Source organism: Poecile atricapillus, chromosome 2 (assembly GCF_030490865.1).
Source record: "Poecile atricapillus isolate bPoeAtr1 chromosome 2, bPoeAtr1.hap1, whole genome shotgun sequence".
NCBI classification, from domain to species: Eukaryota; Metazoa; Chordata; class Aves; order Passeriformes; family Paridae; genus Poecile; species Poecile atricapillus.
In genome coordinates, this window is record NC_081250.1 from 132,018,836 (window position 1) to 132,037,049 (window position 18,214).

Here is an 18,214-nt window from a genome sequence, read left to right on the forward strand (position 1 = left end):
ATGTTACGAAAGGCAAAAAAAAAGTTCCTGTGTCAATGCCAGGTTTGGCACTCTCCATCTAATCACCATGTGTCTTCTGACAACTGTCATTCATTAAATGTGTTACAAATGTAATTATGATGTTGAGGATAGACCTCCTTCTTATGCTAACATTAAAGGTTAATTTTATGGGAAAAAAGTTTCCTTCAGGTGTGAAAGCAAGCTGAGCCAACCATGTTTTTATTTTCTGAATACAGGTAAGGAATCAAGGTAACTTCCTAACTAGACTGTTAAAAAGCAGTAGGAAAAGAACATGCTCAGTGCATGAAACAATACCTGGAAAACATATATGACTTACTGGCTTAAGAAAATTAACATTATACCCACTGACTTCATCTATAAGTACTAAGGGGTCAAGAACAAACCCTTATATTATGGGCATGTAAGTCTAGTTGATTTTTATCAAAGCTCTTTCCAGACAACACTAAAGCAGCTTTAGGAATCATAATGCTGAATCAGAAACACCACAAAAGAATACACTGTTCTCCTGCAGTAAGTTAATTTAAAAAGAAATTTAACAGGCTAAATTTTGCATCAGCTGATTTAGTGCTGAACTAAATCTTAATCTAACCTGAACATGCACAAAGTCAACAAGCCAGTAGCAGAAATCTTGCAACATATGATTTAGGTGCTTGGTGAAATGCACTTCTGTGTCCCCATTCAGTCCCAGCTCTGTGAATGAATTCTGCATTAAAGGTTATGAATTACAGCCTGAAACAGAAGCTATCTTTCACACAGAGAGAGGAAAACATGGAAACAAACTCAGAGGCGAGGTACGCTACTTTGGGTACAGAGGTACATCGGGGCAGTGCACCGCTCCTGAGCTGTCCCTTGGGCAGCACAGCTGTCCAAGAGAGCACCCACCAACTTTTCAACACCCATCCAGACAGACATGTCCTCTGGCTTTTAGCCTGTCCTATGGTTTACCCAGGCCTACAGCAGTAAGACCCTTCTCCAGCACCATCAGCTTACTGTAGTACTTCCAGTCTAGAAAGAACCTTCCAGCTACTGCACACTCCACGTATTTTCACACCAAGCAAGTGGCAATGCAACCAGCTGCTCCACAGTCACGATTTATACACGACAATTCACACAGCTGCTAGAAGGATCAAGTTCTAAGAAACTTTGTGTCAATTTCTCTAAATAATTTAATTATTCTAACTGTTTAACAACAGCATGCTTTACAAATTACGAACTTGCATATGCTCATTTTCACCACCAAGAATCAAATGCTAGCCACTTCTAAATATCAAAAAATACAGCTTGTACAAATTAGTCATATTATTCAGAGAAACAAACAAAAAGCAAGACATTTACAGTGCACACACAGTTACTCCAGAGAAACTCCTAGAGAAAACTGCAAAAGGGACAGTACAGGCAAAGTTCACTTGTGTCTGGATGTACCTGCCCAGTACAGATGTGCCCTCTGTCCCAGGTTAGAGTTCATGATTATTATTATTACACTTCTTAAGGAACATCCCGCTTGAAACAGATGACTGTTTCAACATATGCACGTCAGTTTGGCAATAAATCTTGTGCTGGCTGATGCTACCTGTTTTATGTTTTCATAGCATGAGAAAAGGAGCAGCTCTAGAGAAAATACTGGGCTGCCATCCCTAATGCCTCCAGTCCCAGCACCAGGACACTGGGAATTACTACACCACAGGTACCCATGAACTCCATCAGAGGTACTCTCTTTTCTGGGAACAGATTATTTCATTAGCTTCCAAAATCATTCTAAGTTTCTGGGGGAGAATGGAAAATGTAAGACACCTTAAACTTCTCAGACTGTCCAGTACTCCTGTAACTATCACTATAAATCTCCACCAGAACACCAACTTTTTCCTTATTTTAATAATCAACAGTATAGCACAGAGCCCTGGGGGGAGCTCCTCACAGCAGATGAGGCTTCTGTCAGTAAAGCGGTTTTTCAGGCAAGTAGGTAATGATAGGCAGTATTTTGAATTATGTCCATGTTTGTGTTTCTGAAACACAAACTGATAAAGCATTAAGATTTGTGGCATTTGGAACAACATATATGTAATTTTCATAAGGTGAGTTCTCAGACACAGTTAAGAAACACAGACACAAGTAGAATCTGAAGGTAACACTGATGTTGCCTTCGTTCTCCACGGGAATGTACCTAATGACAATTTACATCTGGAAGAAAATCTTGGATCCGTGCAGCTTTATAAGGAGGCAGAATGTGTAATCTAGAAACTATGAGTTTTTACTCTACTTTTCTGCAGGCAGTTAATACAGCTTTCAAACACTTTTTGAGACAGTGTATCAAAAGTACTTCCTGTATCTCAATGCATTTTAAAAACAGCAGAAAATTACAAACTCACGTTAGTACAGAGTTCTAATTAAAAAAAAAAAGCACAAATTGTACACCCAAATCATTTGAGTTAATTGGCAAAGTACTGACTCTATATTAAAGCTTTGTCTAAGTATTTAGTCAGTTAAATCAAAGGCTGAGCGAGGCTGATTTCATTCTTCTCTAAAATCAGGGTGGTCTGTGGGCAATTTTTGATACCACTGGTGTTGCCAGGGAAACAAAATGAAAACAGGTGCCATCAAATACAAATTAAGATTTACTTCTATTTTAAACCACCTTAAAACGAAGTTTCCATAAACTTAACTGATACTACTACAAATTTGACAATACTTTATAACAAGAAAAGGATTATAAGTTGTCTTTAGACCATCAAGTTTTAACTGAAGTAAATTTAGACTGATTGGCAGCCCTTCCTTTTAAATAAATAAATTTCTTCATTAAATATGCATCATCCTCTTTAAAAATTACCTAGTGTACATTTTAAGGCAATATAATACCAGGACAGAAACAGGGTACATGCAGTCCTTATAAGCTTTCTTCATTCCAAATTTTTTCCTCCTCCTAATCTAAGCAATTTTTTAGATTCTTTACAAATGTAAACAACCAGTATAGCCTCAAAGCATATAAAAATCTACTGGTAAGTAGCAACAGAAGCTTAATATTTTCCTCCTAATTTGATTGCGGTTTTCTCCCACATATTAAAAAATCAGATATGACTTTACCTAAAAACCAAGTAAATACACTTCTGATTTTAAAACTTGTAATAACGTGTTAAGAATTTGGCAATACAGCAGTCAAGTCTCCAAAGCACTTCCTCCAGGTCAACTAGACATACTGACAGAAAACATATTTAAGAAAAAAATGAACATAAAATTCACTTCAATAAATAAACATTAATTCAAGTTTCCAAGAATGTCTTAAAATTGTTTACCAAGTTCTTTTTTGGCTTAAAAAGATATTAGTTATATACAAAAATTGAAACAGACATTTTAATTAAAAGCAATATACAGACTCCCTCCTCTTTAATGAAGCTGACTACCACACTCTGAATAAAAATTAACCTTGTATATTTAGTGCTAATCCTAGAACTAGAAAGATAATAGAAATAAAAAATTGAAGTATATTTGTAGCTAATATGTATAGCTCTTCACTTAAAAGTGGTATACTTGACAATATCCTTCAAGATATTATAGAATTGCAAATAAAATAAATTCTCCTAAATCTGTGCATAAATATATTTCTGAATTATTTTCCACATCCATAGTGCAGGTTAAACAGAAACTGAATAAATTCAGGATACAATGACATGTACAAATGACAGAAAGTTTGTTTGTTTGTTTTTTAAATAACAATGGCTGTAAAGCTCATTAATAAAAAGTCTTGTCATGCTAAAACTGACATTTTAGATTTAATGCATCTTGATGATTTACTACAAATTGATCATTTGAAATGAAATTTTCTTGAGATCTTCAAGTTGCAAAATCATTTTGTTTTGCACTGTAATCTATGTTTACGGTATTACTAACATTACGAATGAGCAAATCTTCAGCAATTTAAAACTTCTGAATAAGCTTTTTGGTGGAAGGTTGTTTGCTTTTAGCATTTTCCCAGGAGAAAGCAGCCAGCCCAGCCACAGCTGATACCGTTAACCTGTGCCATGCTGGGTCTGCTGGACACATTCTGGGCTTTCCCCTCATTAACAGTTCTATCACATAGTCATTAGTGCTCAGGGGCATAGGGCTTGAGCCAGGGCTCACTCAAGTCATCAAGAATATTTCCATCAATTTCATGGCTTCATTCAACCTCTGTTTACTGTTCAAACATCTTTGAAAAATTATTTTCCCAGGTCCAACATTTACCACCCAAGCATCTTGTAAATAAATAGGTAGCATTATGGTATGGGTCCTTTTTTCAGATTAGCACTTCTAAGAATCTGAATCACTCACAGAAGATGCACAGCATTACATGAAACTAACCAACATCAAACTCCCTTTACAGTTATTTTACTTAAAAGTTTTAAGTTAACTGACTTGTGTGTAATTACAGAATTACTGTACTGATCCTCCACTTACTTTGAAAGTGATTAATCGAAGTCAGAGAAAACCAACCATCAACTGAAGCATGTCTCAAATTTCCTATTCAGGGGTAAGTCTAAAAAGATGCACTAATTTAATTTTAATTAAATCCTCATTTAGAAGCATGCAATAAATGTTTTCCATTTAATTCAAATTAAACTCCAGTTCCAGTACAAATTTCAAATATTCTGTTTCTGCTACTTTATTACACATGACAGATTAACATTTCCTTTTTGCACACATACGCACCAGCAAACCCAACAAAATTTGAAAATGTACAATTTATACTTAACAGTAATAAACATTTATTATACTTCCCAAACTTCTAGTGACATAAAGAAAATTCTAGTGATGTGAAGGAGTGAGGATGCATTATCTAAACCACAGGCAAACATGTATGCTAGATTCTGCAACTATTCTATAACTTTTAACTGCACTTTACTAACATTGCAACAGCTTTGCTACATGAACTTTCAAGCCATCTCTTCACTAAAAAGAAAAGCAAGATAGAGACATGCAAGAAAAAAGGGGTAAATTAAAAAAGCAATACTACAGGAAGACAACAATTACATCAGATTGTAGACTTTTTCAAAAGCTTTCATGTGAACAGGAATAGGATGCTGTCATCCTCCAATTTAATCACTGAACACACCTCAAGTAATCTAAGATTTTCACAGCAAATCAATGCTAATATCGTATCATTAAAGAGTTCAAAAAACCAGAGATAGCTATCAATCCTTTGTTTGAGAACCCACATGGCAGAACCTCTTTAAAATGTTCATTGGGCTATCAGGGAGAAACTTTTCACCATCTCTCAAGTTTTGCCAGAGAACAAATGGTATTTTTCCTACATTGCTTTCGCAGTGGTATTACAAATCTCCCCTTTCACATAAAATGGGCTGATACTAAACACACTATTCATTTGCATAGTAAGCTATCCAATCTTGGAAACTGGATGCTGCCATGCTGGCACATCATTCCCTAGGAGGCTCAATACATGTCACTGGGTCTGGCAAAGTCAATCAATGAACTATTGATAGCAATTTAAGAAAATAAATAAAACATCACATGCTATATTTCATGTTTTGTAACCAGATGCTTCTAAACTTGTCTTCAGTGTCTGAGGACAACTCACATACCATTTCGTTTTAGTCCATTTATATATTTAGACTAAGCCATGCCAAAGGAATTCTCACTAAAATTCTAAGCTAGGCACACTGAAAAACTGAAAGAAATTAAATTTCTATACCACAAGAAACTACACTATACCCCTAGAACACTTCCCTGGGTTGACTTCCTCACTCATAAGAATTTTTCCCCTTCACTTCTACAGCAAGTCCATAGGAGGGCTGATGACTAACAAATACGCAAATTAAAACCTTTTGAAATTCACTGCCTGCTTTAATCCTGCAGGCATTACATATTAAAAAAGAAGTTATGTTCAAAGGGTAATATGTCTGTATCTATGACTAGAATTTCCACAAAAAATACAAGCTTAAGGAAGAAAGCACTTGAGCTCAGCTTACATATGTAAGTGAACACAAAACATATTGTAACTAAAATCATAAATGGTAGCTCTAAGTTTGGAGAACCAAACACACTTAGAAATTAAAAAGAATTTAAAAATCTACAGAACAGGATCTCCACACCTCTATGAGCAGCTGGCCCAAGAGCCATAAGTGAAACTATGACAGAAAATTATTTTTCTGCAGGACCACAATTTGCCCTTTATTTACTTTTCAATTCACTGCTAAAAATAACCACAATAAAAGTAATGTCAAACTGACACAATTACCAAGTATCTAAAGCCTGTCTTTTTATCTAGCAAAAATGCCATTACTGTAACAGTTAAGTTGCTTTAATTGCATTCCAGAAATATATCTCCTCACATTAAGGTACATATAACAACCCATAGAAAACATGCTTTCATGTACCCATTAAAGAATAACAGCTGATGAAATACGCTACCAAGTCCAATTGTTGTGACAACTACAGCAATTCTCCTGGTGATCAGTAGATCTATTATCCAGATTTATCTATTAAGATTCTAGCAAACTATGCAAATACTTCTTTTAGGTAGGACCTCAGGTATTTGCTCACAAAAAATGGAAACATGCACAGATATGCAAGTTCAAAAGATCACTCATTTTAATTTGCCCAACATTTATCATCTTATTCCAGAAGCTTTGCTGAAAGGAGCCAAATCATGAATAGGGTGTTAAAACCTGGTCTACACCTCAGCAATTACTTACTATATCATAAGCAGCTCAGGTAGAGAGGTCTGTTCACACACTATAAAAATTGATCATTCATTTTAAATAAGTAAATATATTTATTTATATTGACAAGTAAAATAAATCTTGAATGAAAAAAACATTTAGCACCTTTTTTTTTAAAAATGCATTGCCTCATCTTTTTTTGTTTTGGTTCATACAACAATCCCCACACAACAATTATTCACATTTTGGTTAGAGCAGGTAGACAGGACTAATTTGAATTAGCAGCATATTTAATTATAATTTGAAGCTTTTCTTTGTTAAGAACCCTTAAGAAAATAAGTCACACCTCCATAGAGTTCAGTCCTGAAAACTATTGAACAAAAAATGAAAACTACCAAAGATACAATACCCGGATCAGCACTGGTATTAGCAGAGTGGCAACTGGTCCTTCACTCAAGGAAAAAATGTTCCATATCCCATTAGAATATGGACTTGTATTTCTCATGGTGATTTATTTAGAAAGCAATTCCTTTGAGACCAATTTTTTTTTTCCTCAGTCTGTATAGAGAACATGCTTCATCTTCTCTTAGACAAATAAAGTCTGGTGTTAACAGTGCTTATTTTGTTTCTTGAATGAAATTATAACACCTATTTGAAACTTTGCCTATAAATAGTACCAGAGGCAAATACATTATGAATCAAAACTTGCCTTCAGCTGCCTGCAAATTGAAGACCATGGGAGTTTCCCCCATGAAGTTCTGCTGTATCATAGCTACAGCATTTAAAGGTGGAAGAACAGAATGAGGTGGAGAAGGGGGAAGGCTTGGTGGGGGAACACTCAGCCATGAAAGGTCTAGAATCATGTTTAATTTTATCAATATGTCCAACCAGAAAAAGCCTCAAAGGACAAACAGGACAGCTACAAAAGTGCCAGTTTATCCCCTAGGACCAGCATTTTTAAGTCGATTTCAGAGAAGCTCCACAGTTTCCTTAAATAATCACTAAGTTTCAATCATAATAAATTAATAACTGAGACTGGTTTTGCAACTACCTAAGTCAACTTTGTTGACGCCCAAAAACAGATGATCCATTTCTTCCACCAGTCCCAGCCTAGGACACATTTTTGTTCCCACCTAGTTGGAGCACCCTGTTAACAATATCATTGAAAGCTATTTCTTGTTACTTGGTCAGCTTCCAGAGGGATCCATTCTCTCATCAAGCTTATCATGTGACCACCTAAAAGCTCATTCCAGTAGAACTGGATGTTGAAAATGCATGGAAACAGGCAGAAATACCACCCCTCTGCACTCATCGCCTATATTTTGGTCTGAATTAAGCAAATATAAAAATTCCATTTAAAGCCTAGAGAGGGCCAAAGGTTTTACAACAGCCCTCTGAAAACCCTGCAACAGAACACATGCTTCTCTTAACTCCTCTGCTGTCACAGCTATATCAGTGTCTTAGGTCCCCACTGCAACATGTTACGTGCACCTCAAAACATCACAGTTCACTGTCATTCTTCCACAAGATTGTGAAGAGTAGTAAAATAATGAACAGTAATGTACAATCAAATATCTATATTTTAAACTCTTTAAATATTAGCTCACTCTATCTTGACACAGCAGACAAGAAGACCTCAAGTTACAAATTAACAGTGTCTCATAGAAAGTTTTTAAAAGGTAAAGGACTTTTTAGAAGTTAATCAAAGTCTTTGTAAAGATAAGCAAAAGCACTAAAATAAGAAAACCATATACTTTTACAAACCTGGTCTAATTTAAAAGCTGTAATGCTAAGATAAGATAGGTGAACTCTTAAAGAAAATAACAGAAACCAATGAGATAACACCATCTGTTGGAGAGAAGAAATGCAAGAGTGACTATACAGAAAGACGGAAGTGGTTTTCCTTTTTTCCTCTCCTCAATTTCTAGCACAAAAGGCATACAGAAAAGTGTCTTCTCAGTGGCTGAAAAACTGGCCCCAATATGACTGCCATGCTCCACAAGACACCTCCTTTTTTCTTAGAGCCCTACAGAGCAGTAATTCTCACTTCCATCTCCAGTTTTAATGCAATATGTCAAGAATAAAAAACCGGGAAATCGTAGTTTGTTATGAGATACATCAGGAATAAAAGGTTATTACAAACAGATTAGTCCAGGGTGGAAATGACACAGGCTAAGCAGGAGGCATGGATTATCTGGGTAAGTGCCATGGAAAAATAAATATCATGATTGAACTTAAGGCAAATGGAAGCAGTTCAAATTGGCTTCCTCCAATTCACTGCAGAACATGTGATGCCCACATGTCCATTTCCAACAAACTTCACCATAAAGAAACAAAGACCAATACTGTGAAGTGTTGAAAAACACATCTAGCACCAGCTTCTTCCATGCCACAACAATGTGAATTATTGCAGCTGCCCGATAAGCATGAAAGAGAAGAATCTGGGCTTCTTTTTTTTTTTTTTTTTCCTTGTCTTTTGTAAGAGAGATACCAGCATTTATTTAAAGCACAACAACCTGTCAGTCACTGTTGACCTCACAAAGAGGAAATTTTATAAAACACACATTGCAGTTCTATAGTTGGTCTAAAAGGCTCAAAAACAGTAATTCCCCTCAACCCATTTCCTCTGTCCACTACATGCTCCTACAACATCTCTGGCCCACTTCTAGGAGGTTTCTATCACGTTAACTTTTCAGAAGATCAGCTGCTTTATCCGACTCCATATATGTGAGGCCACAAAATGTTAGTGTTTGCTTAATGGAAAGGTCAGGAACTCCTGGCTACAGACAGTATGTCTGTAACAGCAGCAGCCCACACTTACATTGATCATAAAAATCTCAGTCTTGCAGAAATAACTGATCACATCATTGCATGAACATGAGGAAGAATTTTAGTAAGGGTGGCCTAGAGAAGGACTCCAAAAAGAGCCATGCTTAAGTTTACGGCAAAGTGCTGTTAATCTACGTGTTATTAAAGCCAAGTATCAGCAGGAGAACGATCATATGTAAACTACACAGCTTAAAGGATATTCCACCAAAAACAATTCTTAGATGACAATTTGAGATCATGCTTGAGTAGCAAAGACAGAGGATATATTTACAAGCATGTTACCAGTTTTTAGCAAAAAAGCAAAATTACAACTGTTACAGTAAAACAGACCATTCTCTGCTCTTGTTAGAGAGTAAAAATAGGGAATTTAGAAATAATAACGATAGATATCACATGCAAAGGAGTGACCAAACAAAAGAGTTAATGGCTTGAATTAAGTTTTGTCTGGGGTAGGACATAAATATTTTATCACTACAGCATATATGCTGCAGTCAATGGGGACATGGGAACTCAACTGTTAAAACATTAAGCTTCAGAGGAAGAGATTGAGTCTTGATCTAGAACCACAGTGAAATTCCCTTTAATTAGCTCCACTATAAATTGCTAACTGTTCATCACAGTAGAGCAATCAAAGGCAGATGCAAACACTGTTTGCACATTAACCCTTGCTGATGCACAGTCTACTGCAATCAAAATGCATTTAGCCCTGCTAGATGAGTTAAATTATTTAGGTTTGAGTGATTTTTTTTTTTTTTTAAGCAAATTTCTTCCTATTTCTAGTGGCTGTATCACCATGTTTTAGAGCAACCTTGAGGGCATCTGTATTTTTCCCTCCTTTAAAACTACATGAAAACACCCCTTTGAAAAAAAACAGAAAATACAGAAGCTTCGCTTTTCGTCATTAGCAAAAGCAGAAAAGGACTCTGACATCAAATATGTGAGGTAGTCCATAATTCTTAGGCGAATAAAGCATTGCAACTATTGAGTTGGCAAGTGCTCTTGACCTTTGAGCCTCAAACCAAGTGTGACAAGTATAGCTCTTGTTGAACACAGGTTTGCAGCAATAACAAGTGAAATAGCATGGATGACACAGTCAAATACTATGACAGGAATACTTAAACAGAAAAATCCTGTTTCTTCTTCCCCCTCCCACCTGAAATTCCATTTTGCACCCCCCACTTCTTCCTTCACAGCTGAAACTAGTACAATTCTTTGGAGAAGTCAGAGTGTGGTTAAGCAGAGGAAGCTATGCTTGTTTGCATGGAATCTGCTATTTCCTCTCTGCCAAAACACTTGTTTAAAGAAGTCATGTAATATTTCTATTAAGCTGTAAATGCAGTTGACAAGGAAATGGCCTACTGGCAGTGCATTACCTTTGTGGCAGTGCCAACCAGCCTACAGCAAAATAGTGTGCATGGAAATTTCACTGTGCATTCCCAGGCAACAAAATTGTGCCTTACATAAATACCACAGAACTCCAGCAACATCTAGAAAAAGCAATGAAAATTTGCCCAAGCTTTCATGCTTGCCTGTATCAATTCTGTGTCATAACTAAAACAAAGCATCTACATATGGCAAAAAATCCTGTGAAGCTGTATCATATGACACCAGAAAAACTATTGCAACTTAAATCTGTGTATTTCTTGTTAACCACTGTAACAACTCACTAATAAAAATTAAGAAAAACTGGAGGTATCAAATATACAAAAGAGTACTAACTAAATACAAGCCCTTAAAAACCATAACGTAATTTATTAACAAGAACACATGTTGTATGTAATCCAGAATTGTGTTATATTACATTGGCCTTTGATAGCATTCACTTGATTGCAAGAATTAAACAGATTCACAAGCATTCAAACTCAGTGACCTTTGATTTATAAGCAGCTTTTGTCATGCACATAAAAATCCTCAACGATAATGTAGTCCTCACCTTTCAACAGCTGTTGCAACTACATACAATGATGTTACTCAGATGTAATCAAGGCATTTTTGTTAGAAGCATAACCAAAAATACTAGCATGATCAAGTGTATTTAATTTGTCATCATTCTTCAAAATATTTTTAGAGTTTATTTCATCTTAACTTTAATTCCCATCAAAATCCAGCTTCAGAGATACTTATTTTGTTCTTAGCTTTCATCTGAGTATTTTTAGTTTGAATTGTAATTTTAAAACAGTTAATTACATAGAAAAAAAACATGGTGCAGGAAAACTATTAAACTTTGCTTCCAAAATTATGTAACGTTTCTAAATGAAAATCACCCACCAGATTTAACAGAAATTTCAAGAGACATCTCTCCTCCAAAGAGCACATACAATCAAAAATCAAGAACACCACAAACTAAAACAGCACTAAATACACTTGAATTCAGATGTGCATCACCTTACAGTAATTGTATATTAACAGGATCTTCTCTTTCTATAGTGGTGGCCTCTTTATAGTAAGATCCTGATATATGAGGCACCAGCAAAAGAAAACTGAATAAAATAATTTAGTATGTATGACAATTTTGCTGCAAATTGCAAAGATTTTTCTGGGAAAAGGTATGTTTAAAGCAATATAAAGCGCCTTCTTAATTCAAAATGGGTTTTAAACAATTTAAGAATGGAGTGTTTATTGATGTTCAGTGCAATCAGCATAGCTATTCTATAGCTCATTACAAAATAATAACACCATGACTAACAATGTCAAGTTATCCCTAGATAAACATTGTTCCCCATTAACTTCTCCAAGTAATTCCTTTGTAACTGCTACTCCTCATAAAGCAACTAATTCTCTTTACTATTTATTTTGCAAAAAGTAAACTTATACAGTAAGAGATCTAAGGAGTCACTAGTAAATAAAAGCTGTCAGGTGTTACTAATAGTAATATTAGCACTGCTCCCATAGGACAGTTTTGAATTCCTCTTTAGGTCACCTTTATTTCAAAACTGCCTTTCAAAAGCAGATGGACTCTTGGTGATGGAAGTCTCCAAGTGCAGTTACAGTATGAAATAGATTCCATATATTACCCCAAAGCCAATTAAGAGCTTCCTGCTGCAGCTTCCCCTCAAACAGAGACAAAGGCATTCTGAAACTTTACAGAAACAAGTTAAAATACAGGCAAACTGGAGTCAAGAGGAAGCAATACAGGAAGCAAAAATTGTTAGTATTAAAATCTCTATTCATAAACATACAGCTGTAGGATTCCAGTATTAGGGGGGTTTGAATGTTTTGTGGGTTTGAGGGTTTGTTGTTTTTAATAATAAAACAAACAATGCCACCAACACACTTACTCTCATTGGGTGAATATCAGCATACGGAGGCTTTCCTTCAGCCATTTCTATTGACGTTATACCAAGGGACCAGATGTCTGCCACACAGTTGTAGCCAATCTCTTGTATGACTTCAGGAGCCATCCAAAAGGGAGTTCCTATAACGGTATTACGTTTTGCCATTGTATCCTGTAATTACATTATTTATGCAATTAAACCAGAGATGCTTATTTTGAGATTATTTTTATATCAATTCTGTATTTGAAAGTTAAATTATTCACCCAAAGGTCAATTGGTAGTGCCTTCCAATTAACACCAAACAGATTCAGCCTATAAGCCTACTGAGGCCGAAGTGGTGACAATAATCAAACATCAAGCTAAAATTTAAAGGGATCATGAGGCACTTGATACACTGGATTATAAAGAGAAACAACTAAAAACTAAATAGCTCTGCACTACATTAAATACTCACCATGATAAAGAATGTTAGTTCTGACACTACCACCAGTGGCAGTGACACTGCTCAGACACAAAATTCAAGGCAAAAGACAAAGGTGAAAGAACAAGGTTAGGAGTGATATAGAATTTTTAAATGATCTTTCCACAGTTACTTACTGTTAACTGGCCAGCCACACCAAAATCAGCTAATTTTGCATGTCCCTCAGTGTTAAGAAGGATGTTTCCAGCTTTTATATCTCTATGTATTTTTCTCATAAAGTGCAAGTATTCAAGTCCTTTAAGAGTAGATTTCAAAATAGTTGCAATTTCATCTTCTGTTAGCTGCAAGAAAACATAAAACCATTTTCAGGTATACACATGAAGTCCATATATTTGACTTATTTAAATCATCATCATTTCATAGTGATTATTAGAAAGAGCACTATGCTTGACTTTCTTTTTTTTTTAGCAGACCAGGAAAACTTCAGTGTTAAAGCTAAAAAAATGAATAAAAAGTAAATTATTTAATGCCAACTATAGAAAAAAAAGATGTTGTGTAGACTTGACAGGCCAAAATGCTTCTCTTAACTCTAATACGTTGCAGAGTCACACGCCATCACAAATGGTACAATAAATTGCAACAAGTCAACTGGCAACAAGCTGACAGACATTTCATTACCAAAGAAAACACAACAGAGCGAAAAAAACGGAGGCATATTTTCTTTTACTTGTTTCATGAACGACACAGACTCTTGAGTAAGTCACCAGTTAGCAGTTGTTTATCCTCATCACTTTAGATCAACACAATAGGAACACATAAGCTCCTGAACAAGTGTTATCAGAGAAATAGTAAGAGTCTCTTTTTCAGGTACCAGAGCCCCCTGAGAACACTTCTCAGATTTTCATGAGCATTTGTTCTCAACTAAAAGCAAAAACATGCACACATAATTCATTCCATGTGATGCAATTGCTCAAGGAAATACAAAGAAGCTATCCATACAACTGAAATGCCAGTTAATTACAGTACACTGATGCTTCAATGTAAGAACTAAACAAACAAACTTCACATATTCTCAGAAATGCAAGAAACTGCAAAACTGAAGATGAATACTCTGATTTGGCTGCAATGCTGGGTTGCATTTTTCCCCTCTTTCCTCTAACTTTTCCAATCCTACACAGAAATTACATTAAGCAATAGTAATTCCTTCCAATTTCAGTTCTGAAAGTGTTGGTTGACATCCATCCACACCTCCCTCCAAAAAACAACCACCATCAAAAGCCTGTAAGAAACAAAAAACCCACTTGCAATCACTCTATGCCAAAAGAATGTATCAACAAAAAGGAAAAATAAAATTATTAGTCAGCAAGATTATCTGCACTTGAGCTGCTCATAACAAGTTTTAATTATTTAACAAACAGAACCACTTCCCTGTTGCAGCTTCTATCCAGTCTCATAAAACCTAGGTGTGGAGTACAAGGGCACAGTTATATATACATGTATTTAAACACCATTCCTAAGCTCCAGAGTCCCCCCTTTCCCTGCAACCTACAGCAGTAATTCACACTGTGTCTCAGCCCTTCCACTGAACAACTGTAACAGACAGATCCTTGTTGAAAACAAACCTGTCTGCCCAATTATTTTTTCCAACAAAACAGTTCCTGGATTCAACTCATGGCATAGTAAAGAAAGACAAAGCAAAGTAGCTGCTGCTCAAATTTGCATTGCTTTTAAAAAAAGTGCATGTGTTGATATACTCAAAGGGCTCCAGAGACTTTTATAAACCTTTCCCTGTGCAAGCAGAGGATGAAATTGATGGTGGTATATTAGCTCCCAGTCAAGTACTTACTGCCTCTGCTGGGCATTATGCATTCCTTCCCACCATTTCGCTCTGAGATCTCTCAGTGTTTCTATTCAGCAGCACACTGCTCAAAGCCTTTATTTGTGCTACTTTATGCTGACTGCTATGATGCTTCAAAGGACTGTATGCCAGAAAAACTGAAAACCCTGTTAATACACAGCTCAAATAAGACAACTTTCCTGGCATTGTGCAATGGGAGTAAAACCATCTACCTGATCTGGTATTTCACATCAACTGTAAAATAAACAGAAGTATGGTCAAAAGGATATCCAGAGAAAGAGACAATCCTCAATATGTGAGCTAAAATTCTATGGTGAATCACTGAAACTGTGATTAACTGCAAACTCATACTTCAGGCAATTTAAACTCTGGCTATTAAACACTGTATATCTTGAATGGTTTAAGACATGCTGAGTGTAACACCTTCTGCCCAAGCTTTGCCAAATCCACACAGTTTCAGAAACAATACAATGCCCTGAATCCCCAAAGACTTCTATGCAGCTAATCCTGAACGTGCAACAGAAAACGATCCTGAGCGCTGACAAACGTGTAGCAAGTCAAGCATAAAACTTTCTTCCCACTTTAATCTATAAACAAGTATTATGATAAATGGTGCTTAGAGGACATAGCAGAGATCTCTCTTCAATATGTTGTTCTACTAAGGAGGTAAACCTCTAGCTTTAGTTCTTGAAAAATTAACCACATGGAGATCTTTGGATCATCAGCTCTAGATGGAGAAGTGGTTTTGCAGCTGCATGACAAAATCCAGCTCTCAAAAGGAGAGGCTAACAGAACACTGGAACCAAAAGCTGGCAAAGAAGCTATGAAGTGAGAATCCAGCAAACCAAAAGAAAATTCTGGAGTACTGCAGCATGATGCCCAATCTTGGGACCCTCAGCAAAGTAAAGCTCTAGCATGGCTAAATACTATAGAAGAACAAAGCATTTACACATCCAAATACACACAGTGGTCAAAAAAGCCCGGAGAAGTGATTACCACCTCTAAGTAGCAGGTAGAGGGCACGAGTCATGTTTGTCACAAACAGCAGTAGCCCGGAAGCATAGGAAAAAAGAAGGAAGAACAGATTCACACTATTCTAAGACACATCAATCCCAGCTCCAGTCATCCTAGATTTATCTACTTGTGCTTTGTATAATCATCATCTATATAACGTAATGCAGTCACTAAAATCACTACTGCTTATGTTGTTGCTAAACATGGCCAAGCATGTGCACAATAATACTTAAACAAAATGTTTGACTTTAATATTTAATAATATTTAGAAGGATGCAATTTCCAGCCTTACCAAGAAAGTACACCCACCTTCCCTAGACAAAATTCCCTTTTCAGAAAATAACGCACTGCCATATTGAACATTACCATGCAATCACCACAAAACAAGCACTTTGAAAAAAGCTTTCAAAATAATTAATTTCATTATTTTTATGCAATTTAAACTTTTTGCGGAACACATACTGTCTATGCATAACAATGAAAGCACATAAATTACTAAGTTCTCCACATGTATACTTCTAAACCCCAAAACCTTATTTAACTATGCAGTATTGCAGCTGAGCCCCACATAGACCATTTCTTCCCTTATTGGATGTATTAAGTGTTGTAAAAAAAGCTCCACTTACATTGTTCCTGTAGACCAGAACCATCTTGTGCAGATATTTTTGCACACATTAATAGTATTTAAGTATTTTTTACACTGTCTGTCAAGAATCAAATGGTATCCTGGGCTGCATGAGACAAAGTTGCCAAGAGGTGCAGGGAGGTAAGTGATCCTTTCCTTCCGCTCTGCACTGCTGACCCCACACCTGGAGTGCTGGGTCCACTTCTGGGCTTCTCAGTATAATAAACATGAACACACCAGAGAGAGTTAACAAAGGGCCACAAAGATGATCAAGGGACTGGAACATCTCTCCCAGGAAGAGAGACTGAGAGCTGGGACTGTTCAGCCTGGAGAAGATAAAGCTTATGGGGAATTTTTTTAATGTCTGCAAATAACTGAAGGGGAGGTGCAAAGAGGATGGAGTCAGGCTCTTTTCAGTGGTGCCCAGTGATAGGAACAGAGGCAACGGACACACTGTGAAACACAGGAGATTCTCTCTAAACAGCAGGAAACTTTTTACTCTGAATGTGACTAAGCACTGGAGCAGTTTACCCAGGGAACCTGTGGAGTCCACCTCCTTGGAAACCATGTAGAAATGGCCCTGGGCAGCCAACTATAGATGGGCTTTCTTTAGCAAGCTGGTTGGGCCAGATGACCTCCAGAGATCCTTTCCAAAATCAACCATTCAATGATTCTGTATTAGTATAATTTACAACTCCATACAACAAAATTAGGCGCATTTGCATAAATTTGAAAAAAATCATGGGTTGTTTGTTTTAGCCGACTTACCTATATTTAAACTTTGAGTATCACCCCAAAATACACAAATTCCAAAATATATCACTACTAAGGAACAAGTAAGTTAGTTAACTGTCTGAACAAAAGGCAAGTGTGTGTTCTTAAGGAGGTTAAATCACTAGCTTTAGTTCTTGAAAAATTAGTGGCTGAGGTCCCTGCTGACTGAAAGCTAGGCAGTGTTATTCCAATTTACAAAAAGGGCATGAGAGAAGACCTGGGAATCTGTGCATCTGTTAGTCTAATCTCAGTTTCTACAAAACTAATGGAAAGCATCATTCCAGGTACTACTGAAAGGCTTTGAAAGAACAATGAAATCATCAAGCACTGTCAACATGGGTTCACAAAGGGAAAGTCCTGTTTGATACCTTTGCCTAAGATCATCCACCCACAGTGAAGGAAAAGTAAGTGGTGGATACTGGTTTTTAGTTAAGTAAGGCTTATGATAGTGTTCCTCATGGCATCCTTCTCCAAGACGAGCAGATACACAGTGAGCTAGAGGCTGAAGGGCAGGGCTCAAAGGGTTGTACTGAATGGGGCTACATCTGGCTGTTGACCTGTCACTAATGATGTTCCCTCAATTCTAGGGCCAGTTTTGTCCACTACTTTTATCAATAATCTGGATGCAGGAATTGAATGAACCATTAGTAAATTTCACTGAGGATGCCAAAGTGGGAGATGCTGTTTGAATGAAAAGCCTTGCAGACAGATTTGGACAGAATGGAGCACTAAGCAATGATGAACAGG

At 36.5% G+C, this 18,214-nt stretch overlaps 1 protein-coding gene across 2 annotated transcripts in view; it reads right to left on the reverse strand.

Annotated features, from left to right (window-relative positions):
• Positions 1-18,214, reverse strand: part of STK3 (serine/threonine kinase 3) — a 130,200-nt gene that overhangs the window by 88,911 nt on the left and 23,075 nt on the right. For both annotated transcript variants that reach the window (XM_058833243.1, XM_058833245.1), the window contains exons 5-6: positions 13,373-13,537; positions 12,779-12,946 (exon numbers count right to left, since the gene is read on the reverse strand). In XM_058833243.1, coding sequence (XP_058689226.1) covers positions 12,779-12,946; positions 13,373-13,537 — 333 coding nt within the window. The remainder of the gene's footprint in view (positions 1-12,778; positions 12,947-13,372; positions 13,538-18,214) is intronic.